Genomic DNA, 21,721 nt, shown 5'->3' with positions numbered 1-21,721 from the left:
TGATCTCTTATAATTACGAATGGAGATTGAATACAAACCCTGAATATTGCATGACCCCCTTAGAAGACACCAGTTTGCCACAGCATTAAAATGATCTCTGACAAGCTCGCAGCGCATTCCCAGTATCCCAGTTTACCAGGCATCCACCATTATCAACATCCTTATCGGAAATCCCTAACTTACGTCTGGCTTCTAGTACAGTGTTTCCCAACCTGATCCTCAGAGGCTCCTAAACAGTCCACGTTTTTGCTTCCACCCAGCTCCCAGTCAGACAGTCCACATTTCTGCTCCCTACTGGGAGCTGGGAGGGAGCAAAAACACGGACTGTTTGGAGGTCCCTGAGAATCGGATTAGGAAACACTCGAAACGCTCTGGAAGTCTTAGGAGTGCTTACTGCAGTCAGCCTGCCTGTAATATTAACTATCCACAGGGGTCACCCTCAGTACCTAGCTAGCCATCCATTCATTCATTTTGATCAGCTGCCTGCCCAGTACAGTCAGGCTGGAGCCTATTGCATGAAGCATATGATATGAGGCATGGGGCACTCTGAAGAGGATGCCCGTGAACTGCTGAAGCACACACACTACACACACACTATGGGCAATTTAAAGAAACCTATCCACTTAGCTGCATGCTTTGGGCTACAAGAAGAAATCAGAGTACCTGAAGGAAACCATTGCAACACAGGGAGAACGTGGAAGCTGCACACATGCACACACACACAGGTTTGTAATTACAGTATATCTTTGTGGGGACTCTCCATTTATTTCTGTTGGCAAAACCCTAATCCCAACAATGACGTCCTTAACCTCTACCCACCCTAACTTTAACCATAAGTAATCAAAAATATTACAAGACTTTTGGCATTTTTTATGTTTTGATTGCATTCACAGATCTTTGCGAGGACTTGAATAATGGTCCCCGCAATGTAATATAAGCATAATCCACACAGAGAGAACTGGGAATGAAGTCCAGGAACACTGTTGCTCACAATGCCATCTCTCGCCACCAACTGGAATATTTTCTCTTTTTATTTATTTTCTCCAGAAAATATTGTCGTAAGACTTTCCGATGAACACAGCACTTTAAAATGCATCCGAATCGCATCCTCATTCACCAAAGCTGGCCTTTTTTTCGTGCTCTGATTTCGTTTACCTTTGGCTATTTTAAGCCGTAGGTATCCCTGATTTCCGCCATTATCTGATACACGGCCGTGCAATCATAGAAAACCGGGTATTCTATTTGAAATATAAAGAAGCTGATTGAGTTACAGCGTGACCGGGACTTAGGCTGTAGGGCAGATTGTGGGAGATCTTAGAGCGGTATTCCGGTTTTGGTGACATAACCTGCAAAGGCACTGCGTCATCACCTCACATTGCGCCTTTGTACCACGGGCACAATCCCGCATTCACTGTGCTTTGCGGAAGGTGGAAAGATGACATACCAAGATATTTCCTGGCAGTGACCTGGAGCAAGAATTTACTTCCAGTAATATACCTCAGCGATAAACAAACGTGACTTACTGAACTGCATTTTATGGTGTGATGCTCAAACTAAAACAAAAAAAAGTTCCAAATCGTTTGGATAGTTTTCTTAAGTGTTACATCTGCCCGGAAATGATGACAAACGACAGTGTGTATTATTGAGACGAATTCTTCACGTAGTATAGATGACAAAGTTAGGCACATCAGCCGCGATTCATGTGTCAACACCCAAACTCATAAAATTCCTTGGGCCGAGCAGAGTTAGCACTTCATTTCCCGAAGTGTTCCCTCCCAGTGAAATGGGTGTTGGGTGATGAACTCCGTGGATGGATATGCCGCAGTGAATTTTTCAGTTGCACGTTGTATGTGGTAATATAACTAGATTGTGTAGCAATACAGGTACACCAGTACACTGAGGTGTTTGATGCAGTTTAATCACTCTAATAATTACTCACTTGTGAAATATCCATGGCAGGAAAAAAATCATGGAAGTGTAACACTGCAAACTTATCCATTGATTTTAGTCATGTACCCTGCCTGCCCCCTCCTAGGCAAAGTCATCAAGAATGTTGGGTGGTGGGTATACCTGAAGTGGGAAGGGTTGGGCTCCAATAAATCCGTCCAGCCTTTGTTGCCCCCCAGTTGGCGGTGCCACATTTAGGTCTTCATCCAACGTTGGTACCATTGCAGCATTTTGGCTAGAGGGTTATCTCACAGTGAAAGACGAACCCTCGTACGATATTGTACCACCAGCAACCGTGTAAATTGCCCCTGTATGTAATTTTTATTGTGAATACTCGCATGTGCCCTTGCCCTGTTACATCCTCACGTGTCTTTAGCCATGTGAATCACCCGCCATGTGTGTCCAGCGTCTGACCTCCCTGCCTTCCGGTGTGATGTAATGTCGGAATGTAGTTATTGCTATATTAAAGAATAGCTCTGTGTAACACCGTCTCGCCTTGTTTATCCGCTATGATGCCTCAGTCTGCCAGGCGCTACAGTATATTTTAGAGTAGGCCTACACTTCTGCACATACTGCATTTATTTAAGAGATTATTATTACTATTATTGTTATTGTTGTTGTTGTTAGTGTGTTGGCGACTGCCTAGGGTTGGTTCCCGACTGCGCTCATTGTCCCCGGGATAGGCTCCGAACCCGTCCCCCCCCCCCCCCCCCCCCCCCCCCCGCCCAACGACGGATAATTATTGTTGTTGTTTTTAGAGTGAAATTCTCAAAGAAAACATTCTTGTTTTATAGGTAAACAAAACCGCGCGCGCATTCGGTAGACTATGCCGTTTGCGCAACACACTGGAAACTCCGAAGACGTAAAAACTTCTCGGTAACCTGTTAAAACGCTGCGAGTAATTTATAAAGCTACGTGGGGCGTTTCCTCCGCTGACGGGTGTAAGTAACCGTGAAGAAGCCGTGTGAGAAAGGCGTTAAGAAATCAGATTAAGTGTCAGTGTAAGTAGGAAATGTGGATTATTTCTGTAGTCAAAGAAATAGTAGAATGCAAAAGGACTCTGAATTGTCCATCCGTGATTTCATTCTTCAAAGTAGGTCCCCATCGCCAACTCATCGCAGGGCTATATACATTTATGTGTGTGTGTGTGTGTGTATGTATGTGTGTGTATATACATATATACACATACACATATCATATATATATATATATATATATATATATATATATATATATATATATATATATATATATATATATATATATATATATATATATATATATATATACCCAACAACCAAAACATCCCCTCGCGCGCTCAGTATATGCAGGTATTTGCTAAACCACTCCTACCGTCTTTCTGGGATGATCGGGGCAGGCTGAGGACCTTGCCTCTTTGCTGTAGAGAGGTCGGTGCTCAGGATTTACAGCATTTTAAAAAAGCAGAAGTGCCGGAGTGCTTAAGTGGCGAGTCAAGTGTTTCTCTCTGACAAACACCGATTGCTCAGGTGCAAGATTTTGGGAAACGCGGCAGTGTGCCAGTTTTACGTCTGTTTGCCTGATAGATATTTTCGTTAAGTAAGACTAAGAGGTAAGATTGTTTCTGCCATGATATTGATTGCATTATTTCTAATGTCGGAAGAAATTAACGAAGTTGAAATATAATTTTAATGCTTAAACTGTGGACGTCTCATCCTTTTATAAACAGTATTACTGAGAGACTTGTGAACATCTACGTCGCTTTAGGAATAAACCTGATCGAAACTCTTGTAATTTGTTTTAATAAACCAGGTGGGAAACTTCGTTTTGATGAGAAAGTTTTGGAGATTGTACTTGAACTAGGCTCTTTTACTGATTTTGTCAAGTCCTTGCCGTCACCTGTCTTTCCTGTCATTGAAGTGCGTATTTATTGATCTTGTGTCTGTATTTGTGAGTAACACTTGGTTTTGCCATGAAAGTGTTTGTGTTGTCCCAACTATTGCGCCTTTGGTTATTCTTTGATTATACTTTAACTTTACCATGTGGAGTGAAGTCGGTTACCCAGTAACTATTGATTTTTCATTATGGTTTATACTTTATGAGCTTGCGGAAATGTCAGCTCCACACGCCCCTTCTTAGGCAACCTTAAGTGTTTAATTTAGTAATCGGAAAATTAACTCCCGGAAGGAAGTTTTTAATTTATCTTACTGTATGCCGGAGAAAAAGCCAAGTGTGTTTATTGCTTTTCAGTGCGTCATACCGTCTTGCATATGACCAGTGTTGGATTTCACTCCATAAACCTGTTCTTCGCGAGAGGGACCAACAAGAGTTTATTATTACCTGTGGACAGCTGTCATGCTGTCAAATTGTAAATATTATGGTACGTGCGAAATAATTTAATTAACAATAGTCTTGTACGGACAGGTCCGTCTTTAGGGACGCTGTGAAATCAGCGATCATACAGACTGATGTTTCTCAAACGATGTAATCATTTGGAGAGCCTTTCAGACACCTGCCAGCATTACTGCACCGCTGGTTCTGATGGCCGATCTCATTGTGAATGCTGCATGAATTAAAATTCTGTCAGTTAAAAAATATTTTTGAAAACATTACGCAACGTTTAATTATTCAACAAATTACTGCTTGTCTGCAAGCTGGGACACCACTGCTGTTAGCTCTGGATTTGTCATTCTTTGCAATCCTTTTTATATTTTCCCACTGTACACTGTAGTCAATCCAGAGCAAGTGCCCATGATGTGTTTACTACTGTTGATAATTTTTTCAGTATATAAAGAGTAGTCGGCATTTCACACAAAGGTGGCTGCATTGCTGCAGTAAATGAGAGCCCACGAGAGGCACGGCCTCACCCCGAGATCACCCCGAGAGGCACGGCCTCAACCCGAGAATCACGGCCTCACCGCGAGTAGCCGTGCGGATAGTGCAAACAAAGTAGTGCAGAGGTGAGCCGAGAAGGGAGGCAGCATGTGGGATGAGACCGAGAGGATATTTGCCTGATCGTGGGCCGCTTTAGTGGGGACAGCCCCCCTTTGATTCCGAACTGCCCAGAAGGAGGAAGCTGATTTTCAATTTTGATTAATGCCGCCAATGACGTAACATTAAACGTACAGCCTAAAAATAGAGTTAATTAGCTGTTTTAAAACCGCAACTTTCAGGGAGACAAAAAGGATAAAGATCGCTTACGGTCTATGTACAAGTCCCTGGGAGCACGCGCGAGTTTGAACCCTTCACTTTACGTTGCTATAGATAAAAGTATCAGAATGAATAAGTGCAAAAATAGCTGGGCCTGACTGCTCCCTTTCCACAGCCCATAATAAGAAATTACGTCTAGTATCGACTGGATTACTGCTCCTTTCCTTGTTGTTTCAAAATGATTTAAAAATTATGTGTTTATCGCTGACTCTGGCGGTGGAAATGATAGTTCTTCCAAGCAGTGTATGTTACAGTAGTAATATCATCATGGAATTAATGTTTAAGGTTAAGAAGACTGTATATTGACTTATTAAACAATGAAAGATAAAATTCTCTGCTGGTAGTGGCTAATCTAAAAACTCCCGATGATGGTTCTTTTCAAGAAACGAATTAACCGAGCTTTGGCCTGGCTGGTCAGCCGCCCAGATCAGCCGTCCATGGATGCCGGACAGAACCAGCATGATGCAGGAGCTCCCTTCAGAGCTGATGGGCGGCAGTGGGTCAGAGCGATGACTGGCGCTTCCCCACACTTCACTTTCACTTTTTTGTGGCAGGGTGTGCGGGCCAAGGTGCCCACCGAGCTCGCGGAGATGGAGGAGGACATGCCAGATGAGCGGGACCTTAAGGAGATGGAGGAGGAGGAGCTGTGGGACATGATCAACAACCACCGGTACCGCATCTCGCAGAACGTGAAGCCCTGCACGCTGATCCCCTACCTGCGGCAGGCCCGCGTCCTCAATGAGCTGGACGAGGATGAGATCCTCAACTTTGTCAAGTTCCCCAACTGGAGCCTGAGGACAAGTGAGACGCACAGGGGCTATGAGTAATCGGGGGGGGGGGGGGCAGTGTGGAGTAACATTGAGATTACCGATATAGCCTTCACTGACATATGTGAGTGATTTATTAGATGATGACAGTGACAGAGTTATGGCTGTGTGTTGGTTGGCAAGGAAATTCGGCGTCTGTTGCTTGTCCTATAAGCAAAAGCAGAGGAGCAGGGGGTTGGGCCACCTTTGCTCACCCATCCCTCCTGATGCACATTCCTCCTTCCCTGCCAGGCCACATGCTCGACATCCTGAGCATGCAAGGACGCAACGGCGCCATGGCCCTGCTGGAGAGCCTGATGATCCACTTCCCCAAGCTGTACACGCAGATCACCGGCCGCAAGCCCGCCATCGAGCCTTCGGGATTCAGCAGTAAGGGCCTCCCCCTGCATTCTGATACCCAGGCAGAGAATGTTTTCGATAAGATTCAACTTTGTCATTATGCTGAATACAAGAGCCCATCACATGCAGTTAGTATCTAACCAAATGTAAATAAAATATATACAAACAGGAGCATCAGAAATGGGGGGATGGGGGGGGTGCAGTGTTAGTCTTATTTTTAAATGATTTAAAAATCCTTTTGTTATCGCATCCTTTCATGATGTGACTATTGCACGGTCGCCCATTGCAATCGCATCCTCTCCCATCCCCACCGCTGGTCAAACACCTTCCAATGGCACTGCACATATATGTTTAGATGTTTAGATAAGTTATGAATTTAAATCTAAATTATTGTCCTATTTAAAATATGCATGAGGTGCTCCATAGAATAAGGTGCAGACAGGATGTACAGTAAGGTGCAGACAGGAAGTACAGTAAGGTGCATACAGGAAGTACAGTAAGGTGCTGACAGGAAGTACAGTAAGGTGCAGACAGGATGTACAGTAAGGTGCAGACAGGAAGTACAGTAAGGTGCAGACAGGAAGTACAGTAAGGTGCAGACAGGAAGTTCACAGAGAATGATTATGCTAGGAAATATGACAAGATGCAATGATACAAGTGCAAATGGGAACTATACATTGTGCAATGATGAGCAGTCAGTACAGACAAAGCACATGAAACTCACGCATGCACTGACACACTGAGTGAACGCCTATCCCCCCCCCATAGGCCTGATAAAGAACTCGGAGCTGACAGAGTACCTGGTGCGCGCAGTGACCAGCATGCAGCGTGAACTGCAGGAGGCGCGTGCCGAGGTCGACTCGCTGGCAATGCGCGGCGCCGAGCTGCGCGCCGAGCTTGCCCAGGCGCAGCGGCGGGCCGAGGACCAGCAGCAGCTGCAGGAGGAACACGTGCGCCTGCGCAGCCACATGGCCGGCCTGCAGCTCGACCTGCTCAAGCTTAAGGACGAGAAGTGCGACCTGTATGTGCGCTACACCGCAGCCATCCAGGAGAACTCCACCGTCAACATCCACTGCCGGGACCTCCAGCTGCAGGTCAGAGCAGATTCATCCGGAGCCTGGAATCGCAGCCCGTGTCATGATGAAGTGTGAATAACACCCCCCTCCGCCCCATTAGATGTACGAGCTGCAGTTTCAGCTGCTCAAAGCCCAAACTGAGACGGACTTCCACCAGAAATCCCTGAAGAGAAACAACGCCAACGAGATGCTACAGCTGCGGGAGGAGAACAGCTTCCTACGGCAGCGGCTGTTGGAGGCCGAGAAGTTCAGCCCGGTGAGGCTGCTGTCCCCCCCGTCGAGAGTTTGCTGTTTGGCCTGGCGCAGAGGCTCGGAGTACGCTTTCGGTGCTGTTTACTCTAAGGCAATTCTAGGATTCTTTAAGGCGGGGGGCATAAGAGGGGCCATAATTCATACAGAGGGGCCAACCGTACCATTAGCCAATGAATTAGTAAGTGACAGAGGAGGGGCATTCTGTAGGCCAATCAGCTTTCAGCTCGGACCAGCGTTCCTGTGGCCCCACCCCTACATACACTCCCATGTGGGTTTAGTTCCTGCCGGCAATGTGCATGTGGAGCAGTAGTAAAAAGTACTTAGTTTTTGTATTTAAGTATAGATACAACACAGAACTGAAGTACTTAAGTAAAAGTAAACGTCGTCGAGTAAAATAATGGTGAAGTAAAACTAAAAAAAAAACTGGTTTTAAAAGTATTCAAATCAATTGACCTTACAAGAAGCAACCTATCCTTTTAAATTGACTTAGTCGCATATTTTGTATTCAGTTAAAACAGTTACACTTTCTGAGCTGCTGCAGATTAGCGGAAAGATGTTTCTGGGCCAGATTTAATAATGAATTATAGAATTTTAGAAATTCTTAGAAATGGTGAATGAGCCCTACTAGCATCCGCTGCGGGAAATGGTATTTCAGTGGTAACTCTAGTACTGCTAACTTTGAATATTGATGAAGTTTAAATATTAGATGGCGACTTAGATATTTTAACCGATTTATCATTCATCTCTACATATTGTTTGTTCATTATCATAAAAATGACATGTAATAATAAAATAATAAAAAAGAAAGAAAGAAAGATATATTGCTCAAAAATTATGAGAGAAAATCACCATTTTGATTCTGTGTTAAAAAATTCAAGATTCAAATTTTACCTTGAATCGAGCAGCCCTACTTGGGCGCGTTGTATGCAATGGTATATTTTTCTATTAGATGATTAATGGGGGGGCGGCATGGTGGTGCAGTGGTTAGCACTGTAAGGGGCGGCATGGTGGTGCAGTGGTTAGCACTGTAAGGGGCGGCATGGTGGTGCAGTGGTTAGCACTGTAAGGGGCGGCATGGTGGTGCAGTGGTTAGCACTGTAAGGGGCGGCATGGTGGTGCAGTGGTTAGCACTGTAAGGGGCGGCATGGTGGTGCAGTGGTTAGCACTGTAAGGGGCGGCATGGTGGTGCAGTGGTTAGCGCTGTTGCCTCACACCTCTGGGACCCGGGTTCGAGTCTCCGCCTGGGTTACATGTGTGTAGAGTTTGCATGTTCTCCCCATGTCGTCGTGGGGTTTCCTCCGGGTACTCCGGTTTCCCCCCACAGTCCAAAAACATGCTGAGGCTAATTGGACTTGCTAAATTGTCCGTAGGAGTGCATGTGTGAGTGACTGGTGTATGAGTGTGCCCTGCGATGGGCTGGCCCCCCATCCTGGGTTGTTCCCTGCCTCATGCCCATTGCTTCCAGGGTAGGCTCTGGACCCCCCGCGACCCAGTAGGATAAGCGGTTTGGAAAATGGATGGATGGATGGATGATTAACGAGGGTGTGCATAATGTATAGGAGTAAAAAGTCATTATTTGGCTCAGAAATGTAGCCAAGTCAAAGTAAAAGTTGTAACAGCTTAAAATAAAAGTACAAATCTTACTTGCGTACAGTAACTTTGTTACTATGCGCCTCTAGTGATACTGTGTCTATTTCTGACTGACTCATAATGTAAATTATTGGCCATAACTGCCAGAAAACCGAATTAACATTCAACCAAGACAAGGCTGCCGTTATCTCTTTCAGTCACATATCCAGGATATTAGACAGTGTAATAAAAACACTCCATGCGGAACTATTTATTTTCATATTAATTTTGCGTGTGTGCGTCTGTGTGCGTCTGTATGTGTGTACGTGTTTGTGTGCGTGTCTGTATGTGTCTGTGTGCATGTCTGTGTGCGTGTCTGTGTGCGTGTCTGTGTGCGTCTGTGTGCGTCTGTGTGCGTGTCTGTATGTGTCTGTGTGCCTGTCTGTATGTGTCTGTGTGCGTGTCTGTATGTGTCTGTGTGCATCTGTGTGCGTCTGTGTGCGTGTCTGTATGTGCCTGTGTGCGTGTCTGTATGTGTCTGTGTGCGTCTGTGTGCGTCTGTATGTGTCTGTGTGCGTCTGTATGTGTCTGTGTGCGTCTGTGTGCGTGTCTGTATGTGTCTGTGTGCGTCTGTATGTGTCTGTGTGCGTCTGTGTGCGTCTGTATGCGTCTGTGTGCGTCTGTATGTGTCTGTGTGCGTCTGTATGTGTCTGTGTGCGTCTGTGTGCGTGTCTGTATGTGTCTGTGTGTGTCTGTGTGCGTCTGTATGTGTCTGTGTGCGTGTCTGTATGTGTCTGTGTGCGTCTGTGTGCGTGTCTGTATGTGTCTGTGTGCGTAAAGCGGAAGCTACACCCCCGCATGGTCCCTTTGGGCCCACAGTTAGGCTTCTGTCTGTCTTCGGATGCAGGCGCGGGAAGACATATTGGCACAAGACCTGGAGGAGGAGCGAGACGGACGCACCAAGCTGGTGGAGCTACTGCACCATGAGGAGAAGGAGCACGAGAGGCTGGTCCAGGAGAGGGACCAGGTGACTGCACTGTCAGCGGTGTTATCACGCCCGTATCACCAGCATTTTTGGATACATCCCCTCATTTAGTTTCTGTGTCTCATTATATATGTGGCCACTATATGAAAATGTAAGGGAAAACATTTCCAGTTTGAGCTTGTTTCACCAATGTTCCTGATTTGCCCGATTAATGCGCCGTTCCCCCGTGTACGTGTGCACGCGCACTGCGTACTTGCAGCTCGTGGAGGAGAAGGACTGCCTGGCCTTGCAGGTGAAAAAGTTGTCTCTGGACTGCGAGATGTACCAGCAGAAGAGCACGGTGATACAGGATCAACTGGATGAGCTGCAGGAGGAGAGAGACCAGGTCCGTCAGGCCGAGGAGCGGGAAGGTTTTGGCAGGGAATCTGCTCTTGTACCTTTGAGGGAGGCGCTTAGACCTAAATTTAAACATCTGGCTCGATTAATGCTCACTAAGTCAAGAGATTTTGACTTGGACTTCAGTACATGTTTCACATTTATTTATTTAGCTGGTGATTTATCCAAAACAACTCAGGGTTAGGAAAGCAGGGTCTGAAATTCCCTGGGAACGTTTGTGGTGCCCAGTGCTGAAATCACTTGGCTGATCATGGGATTTGACCCAGCAACCTTCTGAATGCATGCACAGGGTCATGACCCACATGTGACCCTCTAACCTTCGTAATAGACACTCCCACCCCCTAATTTAGTGCTTACTGTCTCAAAGCATGCAGTAATGCAGGAGTGAAGGCAGGCCTCCATGTTAGTATTGTTCAGCATGCAGTAGGGTTAGCTTACTGTTCAGAAAGAAATGTACTGAATGAGGTTGCGGGGGAGGGATAATATATTTCAGTATGTCTAAGAAAGGTCTTCATATTTGCTGTATTACCCTCAACCTAGGCGTACCTGTTGAGGGATGAGGCTCAGGCCCAAATTGCCCGCAGCCTGGCAGAGAAGGACACCCTTCGGGGGCAGCTGGTGGAGCTCCAGGAGAAGCTCTTCACCCTGCGCGCCCAGGGCAGCCAGAGAGTGGAGGAGCAGAAGACGCAGAAGGTGAGGCATTGGCCTCTTAGAGCAGCCGTCCTGCTTTCGCTGGGTAGGGATGGTGTTTAATTGAAGTGTGTGTGTGTGTGTGTCTGCACACAGCCCCGAAAGTTCAGCTGGGATTCCAACTTCTCCACCAGCATTGAGGAGACTTTGCTCAGTCCTCGTCCACGCCCTCCCCTGTGCAGGATGAAGGCCATTTTTCCTCAAAGCATGAGAAGCACGGTCAGTTTTGGCGCTCTTCTCTTGTCTGCGGTCTTTGTTTACTAAGTGGCCACTGGCCTTCACTTGCCTGAGCAGCCTCATTCTCATTGGCTTATCAGCCAGTATCTCAATGTCGGCACTGGACACTGTCCTCGATTTCGGGGTCGCGGCTGTCTGATCTGATAGCCCCTCGCCCTTGGCCAGCGACGCCGTTTCTTTCGTACCAACAGGACAGCATCGAGAGCTTTAGCAGCATTCGCTCTGGGACCGCGGAGCCGCCCAGCCTCGAGTCGCTACGCAGGCGGAAGCTTGACGAGATCTGCTGTAGCAACAGGTGAGCGGTTGGGGGGGGGTTGGGGTGGGAGGGGGTGGTTTGAAAACAAAATCAAGCAGGAGATAAGCTACGGTAATTGGAGCCAAATTTATGTAGTAGGGGCGAGCCAGGTGACTTCTGTGACGCAATAAGACCTTCCAGTGCGTAGCACTTAGGGTGGAGACCATGTGCTTGACTTCCCTTTCTCCTTCCTACGCCTGGCAGAGGTTCCTCTTTGGTAGGTAGGCAGAGGTGCAGCAGAGTAGCCCTTCTGCGTCGTGCTCGAGTGGCGCCAGAACCAGCTTTACCGGTTCATTCAGAGCTGCTGGCTAGAAATGCGAGAAAGAGGAGAGCTGGATTGAGAGCGAGCCTGAAATGAGAACACTGCCATGCCGTGCCTTGCTGTGTTAAAGAGCCCGCTATCCGTTTCTGTGCCACAGTTTCAAGATGTGGGACTCGCTCCCGCCTGTCTCAGACCCAGATAACGACTTTGAGATCATCCATAAAGGTAATGGGCTCTGGTAACATTTTTTGCATTTGATCCCCGACTGTAATCATCATGCTCACAAAGGCACTTCCGTCTTTGTGTGTTTCTGTGTGTTTCTGTGTGTTTCTGTGTGTGCTGACCATGAACATCAGTATGGTATTTAAAGGGGCCCTATTATGCTAATTTTCACTGTTCATAATTTTATTTTTTGGTGTCTTCTAAAATAGATTTACATATTTCAGTGTTCCAAAAACACAGTATTATTCTCATACTGCACATCTCTATTGACTTTTATAACTATGAATTACTCTGTTAGAGTTTTAAGCCCCACCCCCCTACGAGCCCAGTGTACTCTGATTGGTCAGTTTCCCGACTGGTGAGTTTGTCTGACACATTATGTCATGGGCGATAGCCCCAAATATTTAGAGCCTAACCCCGAGTATTTTAACCCCGAGTTATTCCCTTTGCAAGTACTTTGGGCCTTTGCAGACCGTTTACATGCACATACATGCTATACATACTACATGCACATACATACTATACATACTACATGCACATAATACTATACATACTACATGCACATACATACTATACATACTACATGCACATACATACTATAACACACTAAAAGAAAGGAAAAAGCTCGAAAAGCGTGATAGGACTCCATTAAGTCCACCTCTATCTATCTTGTATGTTACAGTGGATGAGGAGGCAGCACCTCCATCTTTGTCTTCTCTCCAGAGTAACACCACCCGGTGAGACCTTCCTCCAACTCAGCTTTGCTATGCTTTTCTCTCTGTATTTGAAAGCCTCATCCCCCCTCCCCCAAAAGCCAACGGTTCAGTATAAACCCCATTTATGAATTTATTTGTCCTGTTTCTTATGTAGACTTTTTTTGGGTGCAGGAAAACAGCTCCACCATTCCTGGTTCGTTCCCGGCCTAAGGCACTGCGCCTCGGCACCCCCGGCTATGGCCTGACTATCTCCTTCCAGGGGGAGGAGCTGCTCAGTCAGTTGCGGGTGGTTGGTGGAAACAAGACAGGGGTGTTCATACATGAGGTTAAAGAGGGATCCCCAGCCCAGAATGTGGGTCTCAGGTCTGGAGCCCAGATAATGGAGGTAAGGATAATGCTGTTTAGAACCATCACAAACAAAATTGATGCTTAACTGTGTTTTGTAGACTACGCCATTTGCTAAATTAACAAAGTTGATTGGGACCAGGTTTTGTAGACTCATTTACTGAACGTGTTCATGCAGTGCAAGCTAAAAGGGTCTCTTTACATCAGTGCTAGATAAGATTTTAACAACTCTGAGCTATTAGTTAAGTTCTCCCCAAGCGAGCTTGATGGGCCGAACGGCCTCCTCTCGTTTAGAAATTTCTTATGTTTTTATGTTCTTAACAAAACTGGCACCATGTTTCGTAGACTCATTTACTGAACAAAAAAGCTGCTTGGCACCGTGTTTTGTAGACTCATTTACTGAACAAAAAGCTGCTTGCTCTGTGTTTCGAAGACTCATTTACTAAACAAATAACTGCTTGGCATCACGTTTTGTAGACTACTCCAATTTCTAAACAAAAAGCTGCATGGCATTCCATGTATGTTGTATACATTGTTTACTTTAATAAACAAAAAGCTGCTTGGCAGCATGTTTTGAAAACTACTGTGTGACGTAAACAGAGGGCTGCATAGCAACGTGTCTTGTAGACTACAATTGGCAATCCCAGTCGCTCCACCGGTCCGTACTTAGAATATGTTGTGCTTTTAATAACAAGAAGCTACTGTACACTTAACTGTGGCACTCTGCTGTGAACAATTGATGGGTGACTGTCCAACAGGCTGTGAGCCTGGATCCAGCAGCAGAGCACTCAGGCATTTGTGGCAGAAAGCATCGCAATACCTGTCATCTTGGATATTGCTGCGCATTTTAAGAAACGCAGCAGCCAGTCGGAGTCGCAGTCAAAGGTAGCAATAGGAAGCTGCATCAGAGACTCGCAAGAACTAGACATCATGAGAAATCATGTTACTGCAAATGACATTTAGGACTCAGCACTAAGTACTGTATTCTTCATCCACTTACAAAAGATAGGATTGGGATTAGTTGCTGGTATCTAGGAGATGGGTGGACTGTTGACATTGGTCTATTGAATTTTGAAGATGATGACAATCTTTGTGCTAAACATGGAAAAAAAGTGAAACCTTCATCTCGCTCCCCTGCAGATGCAGTACGATCAGGGGCGACACTCATTACGCATGGTAATGGAGGATTCTACTCTGGAGGAAGCACTGTGGGCGCTGGGTCAAGTCCGTGGCTTCTTCCACCTCTCAGTTCGATACAATCAGGACAGTGAGTCACAAACCTCTCGTGTTATTCTGTTTGGGAGTTGGGTAGTAGGGAGTGATGGTTTGGTGATGCTGTCACTAGTACAATGATGTATTGCTGCCAGCAGTTAATTATTTTAATTTTGCTGTTATGTTACGGGATATGATAGGAATTCATAGTTAACCATTCATTCAAGTTAGGCCACATACCTGAGAGGTTATATTTATGCAGCGAGGGTGGAAGTTTAACTCCATGTGCTCTGACACCTCTTGCTTCCAGCTTACGAGAAGCTGCTGGCCCAACTTCAGAGAGGCGAGGTGACCTCAGGAGACTCCTTTTACGTGCGCGTCAACATGGGCCTGCCGCGCGGGGCCGGGTACACGCTGGCCATCCGCTGCAACGACATCCTGCACGTGACCGATACCCGCAGCGCAGACGGGTCCTGGAAAGCCAGTCACGTGCAGCCGTGCAACCTGAAGGACCTGGAGAGTGGCACCCTGCCCAACTACTACAGGTGAGGCTGCTGCCAACGTCCCAACGTCTCTCCAGGGCTGCCAGTCTGGACCATCTGCAGTTCACAAAGTCTCCAGAAGGGGCATCCTTAGTCGCAATACCAGGGGTGTCCGACCTTTTTTTTACAGGGACAGCTACTTCTACTAGGAAAATAAAGTGGGTGGCTATTTGGAGGGGGGTATAGTAATGATCAAAGTTATCGACCTGGGGGAAGGGTTGACAACTGTAAAATTTATTTGATTTTTGTAAGTGTTATGCGGGCTACTGCTTGGTTGCCTGCGGGCTACCAAACGTGTTGGTGACCCCTATGCACATTATTATGGACGTACACTGAGAGGGGAGAGCTCATTCTGTCTGCTACAGGTTTGCCTTGCATTTTATGGCATTATGCACTCTTGTCGATCATAGTTTAGTGAAAAATACCTCAGTATGCCAAGTTTTGAAGTTAACGAGTAACTCTCGCTCAATTTTACCCTGTTATATTTAGCAGTTGGGGATTGCTTTTTCCAATAAGATTCTTTTGGCAGTAGGAGCATGGTCACTGTCGGCGGCGTGTCTGCATGAAGCAATAGTTCTTTATTGTGAGATGTAGGTATAGACAGTAAATGAAATCTGTCATTAACTCCAGAGCTCAGCGCCTGCTGATAAGGGCGATCGAGGACATGACCTTGCAGCAGACATCACTGCGGAGGGTAAGAAGCAATGACACTAATGCGAGTTATTACCGGAACACAACATTCACTGTTGCCATGGAGAGGCGCTCTCTGATAATTCCCCGCTCCCCTGTGCCCCCCACCCCAGGTGGACCCCTGCAATGGTCAGGCGAATCAGAAGTCGGTACGGATCGTCAGCACGGGCCGGCTGGGGCGCAACCCACTATGGGTGTCTGTAGAGGAGGATACCTCGGAGGAGGCTGAGGGGACAGGTGGGTCCTTTGGTCTCTGCGAGAGGCGCCCCCTGCTGACACAGTCTATGTGCGGCAGGCGTTTTACCGATACCCGTCGTCATGGCGATAAAAAACCGTTGGTGATGACTGTTTATTAACGTGCATAAAGGAATGCGGAACTAAAGCAGAGCAATTAAAACCCTGTAAAACCAGGAGAAGAAAGAAAAATACAGAAACTGGATACATTTTGGATATAATACATGTGGGGGGGGTGTGTGACTCAGCAGATTTGGACACTGTACCTGTGATTGGAAGGTCACTGGTTCAAATCCCATTATTTCACCATTGGACCCTTTGAGCAAGACCCTTAACCCCCAAATGCTCCAAGGACTCAACTTTGTAGATAAAAGGCAAGGCTCTGGTGAATAAAGCAACTGTAATTTCCACACTTACCTTTCAGAAGACATGAAAATATTATGCTGCTTTCTTGGTATTGATTTATTTTAACAAGATAACTACACGTTTTAAATGAATCACTTCTTACTTTTGCTTAATTATTTCTTAAAATACGGTAATGTCACTACAGGGCACATGTTGGTACCGGCGCTGTTGATATGATTTGAAGCTTGAAGATTTGTATAGCAGCTGAGCATTTGGTTCAGGGTTCCCCAGTTCTGGTCCTAGAGGGACACAATAAAACACAGTTTGCAGGTTTCCCTGCCCAAACACGTCATAATCAGCTACTCATGAGGTTCAGCACTTCTGCTTGAGCAGAGGAAATCTGATGACTGTGCTGGATTTGGGCCCTCTAGAACCGGAATTGGAGAACCCTGATTAAGTGCGCCGTGGACGGCCGGTTCTCATGTGTGATCTTACAGGGAACGGCGTTACGTCCCGGGGCTGCGTCACACTCATGCCCTACACCCTCGTGACTCCTCACCACCCGCCGGCCTCTCGGCCTGTCCTCCTCCTCCCCTCGGTGTGCGGCCTCCTCCTGAACAACAAACTGGGAGAGCTCCGGGGCTTCCAGTTATGCAAACCAGGTAACGCGGATGGTGTCAGGCACCTAGGCCCGTGCTGCCTGACGCTAGCAGGCATTCGCGTGTATCAAGAGTATCAGAGAAATAGCACAAAGCTAAGCATTTTCATACAGTGACGTCATTTGTGTAAATGATCTCTGCACATACGTCCGATTGGTTGAATTACAAAATAGGGATGGGGTTTAATTGTCCTTCCAGTGGGTTTTCAAATTTCTTGTGAAATCTGATAGAGGAACACATCAGTGTCATTTGGGGGAGAAACTATCATAGGCAACGTTTCAGTTTGTAGACAATTGAAATATACTCTTTAATAACTGTCAGCAGAAATTTAATGTTGATATTATTCATTCTGAAATAACAGCACCAGTGTTCATTAAGGTCAGAATATAAACCAGAAAACAATCAATCATATTTAGTCACATATTTGTCATAGAACAACTGTCAAAAGTAATTGCTTTGATGTCGTTCTATTTATTAGTTCAGATCACAACTGCAGAGCACGTATTAAAGTACCAATCATCTGGACAGGGATCATTGTACTGTAATCAGTGTCACACGTAAGAGAGCCCCCTGGTGGGCAGTTTTAAGGAAACAAATAATTCTGCGTTCATTTACATGGAGTGGTGTGCACTGAAGAATTCTTGGCCCTGTCCTCACTCATCATGCAGGCTGTAATGAAACATTACACTGTACTTTCACTTGTTTTCAAATGCAGTGGTTCCCTTGTATTGATGCTGACCACTCTGTACTGGACGCTGATCAGCGTCCTCCAACTCTCTTCCCGGTCGCCAACTCTCAACTTTCTCCCCTCGCCTGCAGAACTTCTGAGCGCTAGCGAGTGCGCCGCACGGATGCAGAAGTCGGAGATCCTGGAAGACTGTGAGCGGGGGGCCTCCCACTGCTACACCCTGCAGAGTGTCGAGAAAGTGATCAAGCAGGTGCGTGAGCCCATGCCAGCTGCCGCGTGCCATGGAAAGTGCACGCGGTGCTCGATTGATAATGCCTGGCTTCTGAGATCCACAGGTTATAAACCTGTTTCTGTTACTCAGAGCGCCGTGTGCACGCGTTGTCAACGTAAAAGGAAAAATCCTTGACTGCAGGGAAGACTCAGAAAAGAACGCAGTGAGACTTCCTTTCTGAGCCTGCCTGTGAGGAATTTCAAAGATCACCTTGTCGTGATGTTTTTTCTTTCTGTAGCTTTATATTCACTCGGGGCGTGTGTCTGCCTTATTAGTCATGATTTGAGGTCTGACTGATATAGAGTGCTCTAATCAGCTCCTGCTCCCAGCTGCTCATTGTCCCTCGTCGCTCTTATTGATGTTACTGTGAGTGGCCAGTCTCTGTTCTGTTTAACTGGCAGAGTAACCAATGAGAACTGGGTCAAACCACAGACTTACTGGCAGTGCAGAGTAACGCCAACCGCCTGTGATTCAGTCTCATTTCCTCCACTGCCGGTTTGAGGTGCCTGCTGTTCTGCTGACCACCTCCCACACCCAGTCACTGTGAGCTAGACCCCAGCTGCACTAACCAGACCCCCATGTGTGTGCCGTCCTCACAGGGCCTCCACTGCGTGCTGCCCCTGGGACTCGACTGTGTCAGGCGCCTGCACAGATCTGAGATCTTCCCCATCATCATCTTCATCGCGCTGTCTGAGCGCAGCATCCGAAAACTCAGGTACCGCCTGAGGTTGTCGATATGGGAGTTCAAGGAGACCGTGGGTGTTTCTCAGTACACGAGGATTGTACTCAGAGTTAAGTGATTCAGGTCCAGAGAGTAAAAGTCCAGACCAGGATTTTGTTTCAACCAACCAGCTGAGTTACTCTGTGACTGTGACTATTTATGCTCAACTGGTTGGTTGAAACAAATTCTTGGTCTGGACTTTTACTCTCTGTACCTGAATAACCCAACTCTGATCGTATTTGTGCACTTAGCAAGACCAGTCTTGTTAAGTTGATTCCCAAGAATGAACTTGGGGCGCAGTGAATCATGGGATTGGTCTAGTTTGGTGAGGATGCAACCGATGCATCGTAGGAATTTGGGGCGGAGCCAGAACGACATCTGGGGATTTTTACTGTCCTCTGTGCTTCTGTTCTTGAGTATTAGAACTGGTCTTCGGCAATGGAAGGTGACGTCAAACGAGTACCTGAGAACACACGTGCGGCCAAGTATGCATGTTGAGAAACACCTCATGTCTTTGCTGTGATCCAGCAATTGATATTAAACGATAAATCCTTTATTTGCCATTCGCACAAGTACGAGTACAGGTACACTGAAATCCTTTTCTTTGTCTAACTTCAGTGGTCTTCATTGTGGCTGCAGGCCAATGTGGAGCCCCATGACCGAATAATAAAATAAGCAAATTATCCTGTCCATCAGATTAATTTTTTTTTAATTATATATATATATATATATATATATATATATAATAGATATATATATTTTTTATTTATTTTAATCTACATGCGATTTTAATATAGATGCAACTTCCTTAGTAATGTGCAGCTATGTAGTTTACTAATAATCAAGTGACATAGTATTAAAAAAGCTATCGTATTTAAAAGCTTTTAAAAAAGAAAATGGTGGTCCTGAGCCCCTCTCCATACTGGTGGCCCTCATCTAAAACTCAGTGAAGAGCATTGGTCTGCCCCATCTTGCTCTCCATAGCTTGGGGGTCAGCCAACGTGTACCTCCCCTGGGGGTTATGGGCCTTGTTCAAGGGCCCACAGATATGTGACTGGTCTGCCGAAGCTAGGGCTCAAACCGGTGACCTTCCGGTCACAGGTACAGAGACACTCACCAGTCATACTATTCATCCTTATAATAGCCGTACTAGCTAATAAAAAAATCATCCTTCCATTCAAGCTCGCATCCCTGACAGTGAGAAGCTACGATGCAACTCGACGAGCTACAGTGCTGCCCCAAAATAACATTCCGTTCAAATGCAACAAAACAACAAAGAGCATTCAGTACGTTATAAATATTCTGATAGCTTAGTGTGTTTTCTCATTTTATCTGTTAAAGCAGCTATGATATCCATGCAGTATATTTTATCTGTAAACTGTGGCCTGGCATTGTTTATCAGTAGCTTTGAAGTTCAACTCCGGAGCAAGTCGATGGGGGGAAAAACCCAAGTGCATGGCTCCATAATTCATTTCAAATTTCATAACACTTTTGAGCCATCTTCTGGCAGGAACCCACGAGCGGAGTCAAGGAGAAGCGAAACGGTGCCGGATGTAATTGCGAAAGTGGGGGGGGGGGATGAAAACCTGTCACATGACATCGATGACGGTCAGGTGAGGCAAGCCTGGTGACACTCGGCCGGGATTCTCCCCGCAGGAGCAAGCTGCACAAGCTGGGCGTGACGGAGGAGCAGCTGCTGGACTGCTACCGCAGCGAGGAGACCCTCCTGGACAAGCTGCCCTGCCTGTACCGCACCGTGGCCCCGGACAGCTGGAGCGACACCTCCAACCTGCTGGCCGTCCTGCAGGCCGTCATCCAGGAGGAGCAGCACAAGATCGTGTGGGTCGAGCAGGACCTACTGTGAAGGGAGACCAGGGTGGCGAGAGGGAAACCTGCCCAGACTTTAGCTCTGTGTTTAATTCTTTGTACCGTCTCCTTGTCGGGTGCAGGTATGAAATTGCTGAGAGCCAGTGTGGGGTCACCCCCGTCTGTGGCTGGAGATCTGGACAAAACAAACAAAACAAACGCAAAAGAACAGATTAATAGAACACACCACACCAGCATATCTTTACATTACAGCAGCTGCTGACAACTTTAATCAGGTTAACCAGGAATTGGTATGAAGGAGCCCCTTTTATATGACTGTTTACTGAGGACATTTATCAGTAAACATTTTAGTGTTGTGTTGTACTATTTATACGTGTGTGTGCGTGTGTGTGTGCGTGCGTGTGTGTGCGTGTGTGTGTGTGTTACTGTCTTGTTTATTAAGGTTCCTTTGCTGGTTTTTTCCCAGCTAAACGTAAACCTGTAAGGTTCTTAGGTTATGCCAGTTTCATGGAGCCAGTCAGGTTATAGTCTAAAATGTTTAACTGAAGCTTTCATAAAGCTTTAAATTCTAAGGAACGTGCTGTAATACCAAGTTCGGGTGTAATAAGCCTCACGCTATTTTTGGAGTGAGTGTACGTCAGCACCCGGACTGTCCCTGTCGCCATTCCACCTTAACTCTGTTTTGGACTCCTCCCAAATCGCTGGAACGGTCTAAAGCACATCAGCTATTAAAGTTGAAGGGTTTATATCATGAATCAAAATAATGTTCTTTTTAAAATGAATTAGAAATCCTATTACTTTGTGCCTATATAGTTGAACGCAGAAAAAGAATGAACAATCTTTTTGAGATTTTACATGAGCAGGGAAGCAACAGACAACAGTAGCTCTCTTCAAAGCATATATGTAAGTGCTGTGGTAACTGCAGTTGTTTGCACATTCAAGCAATATATGGTACTTAAAATGTAAGAACTGTAAGATAAATGTAAATAAATATACTGTAAGAATGTAAATGTGTATCTACTGTCATACCCACTGTGCCCTGTACTGACTATGAATATTGTTTTTTGTGTATTACCCAACAAATATCCTTTTTATTGTATGCATGTGTGTATATTATTATTATTATTATAATTATGTTTCCAGGAGTTGCCAAACATTATTAAATATATAACCCCGAATAACTCA

General features: G+C 46.0%; 1 protein-coding gene across 4 annotated transcripts; it reads left to right on the top strand.

Moving 5' to 3' along the window:
• Window positions 1-2,755: 2,755 nt before the first annotated feature.
• card14 (caspase recruitment domain family, member 14) lies at window positions 2,756-21,635 on the top strand. 4 transcript variants are annotated; one of them, XM_049014547.1, is made up of 21 exons: window positions 2,756-2,888; window positions 5,691-5,937; window positions 6,195-6,332; window positions 7,071-7,396; window positions 7,479-7,634; window positions 10,107-10,226; window positions 10,444-10,569; window positions 11,121-11,273; window positions 11,367-11,489; window positions 11,699-11,802; window positions 12,222-12,289; window positions 12,969-13,023; window positions 13,174-13,387; window positions 14,488-14,614; window positions 14,870-15,104; window positions 15,732-15,795; window positions 15,905-16,028; window positions 16,868-17,032; window positions 17,849-17,967; window positions 18,588-18,703; window positions 20,366-21,635. In XM_049014547.1, the coding sequence occupies exons 2-21, from the start codon at window positions 5,727-5,729 to the stop codon at window positions 20,571-20,573; spliced, it is 2,952 nt and encodes a 983-aa protein (XP_048870504.1). In that variant the 5' UTR covers window positions 2,756-2,888; window positions 5,691-5,726; the 3' UTR covers window positions 20,574-21,635. The 4 variants fall into 4 exon arrangements, with proteins under 4 accessions (XP_048870504.1, XP_048870505.1, XP_048870501.1 ...); XM_049014548.1 differs by lacking the exon at window positions 2,756-2,888 and adding an exon at window positions 2,899-2,948; XM_049014544.1 differs by lacking the exon at window positions 2,756-2,888 and adding an exon at window positions 2,956-3,040.
• Window positions 21,636-21,721: the final 86 nt, after the last annotated feature.

This window comes from Brienomyrus brachyistius, chromosome 5, assembly GCF_023856365.1.
Source record: "Brienomyrus brachyistius isolate T26 chromosome 5, BBRACH_0.4, whole genome shotgun sequence".
In the NCBI taxonomy this organism is placed as follows: Eukaryota; Metazoa; Chordata; class Actinopteri; order Osteoglossiformes; family Mormyridae; genus Brienomyrus; species Brienomyrus brachyistius.
Note: the sequence above shows the minus strand (reverse complement) of the source record. Positions and strands in the feature narration are given on the sequence as shown.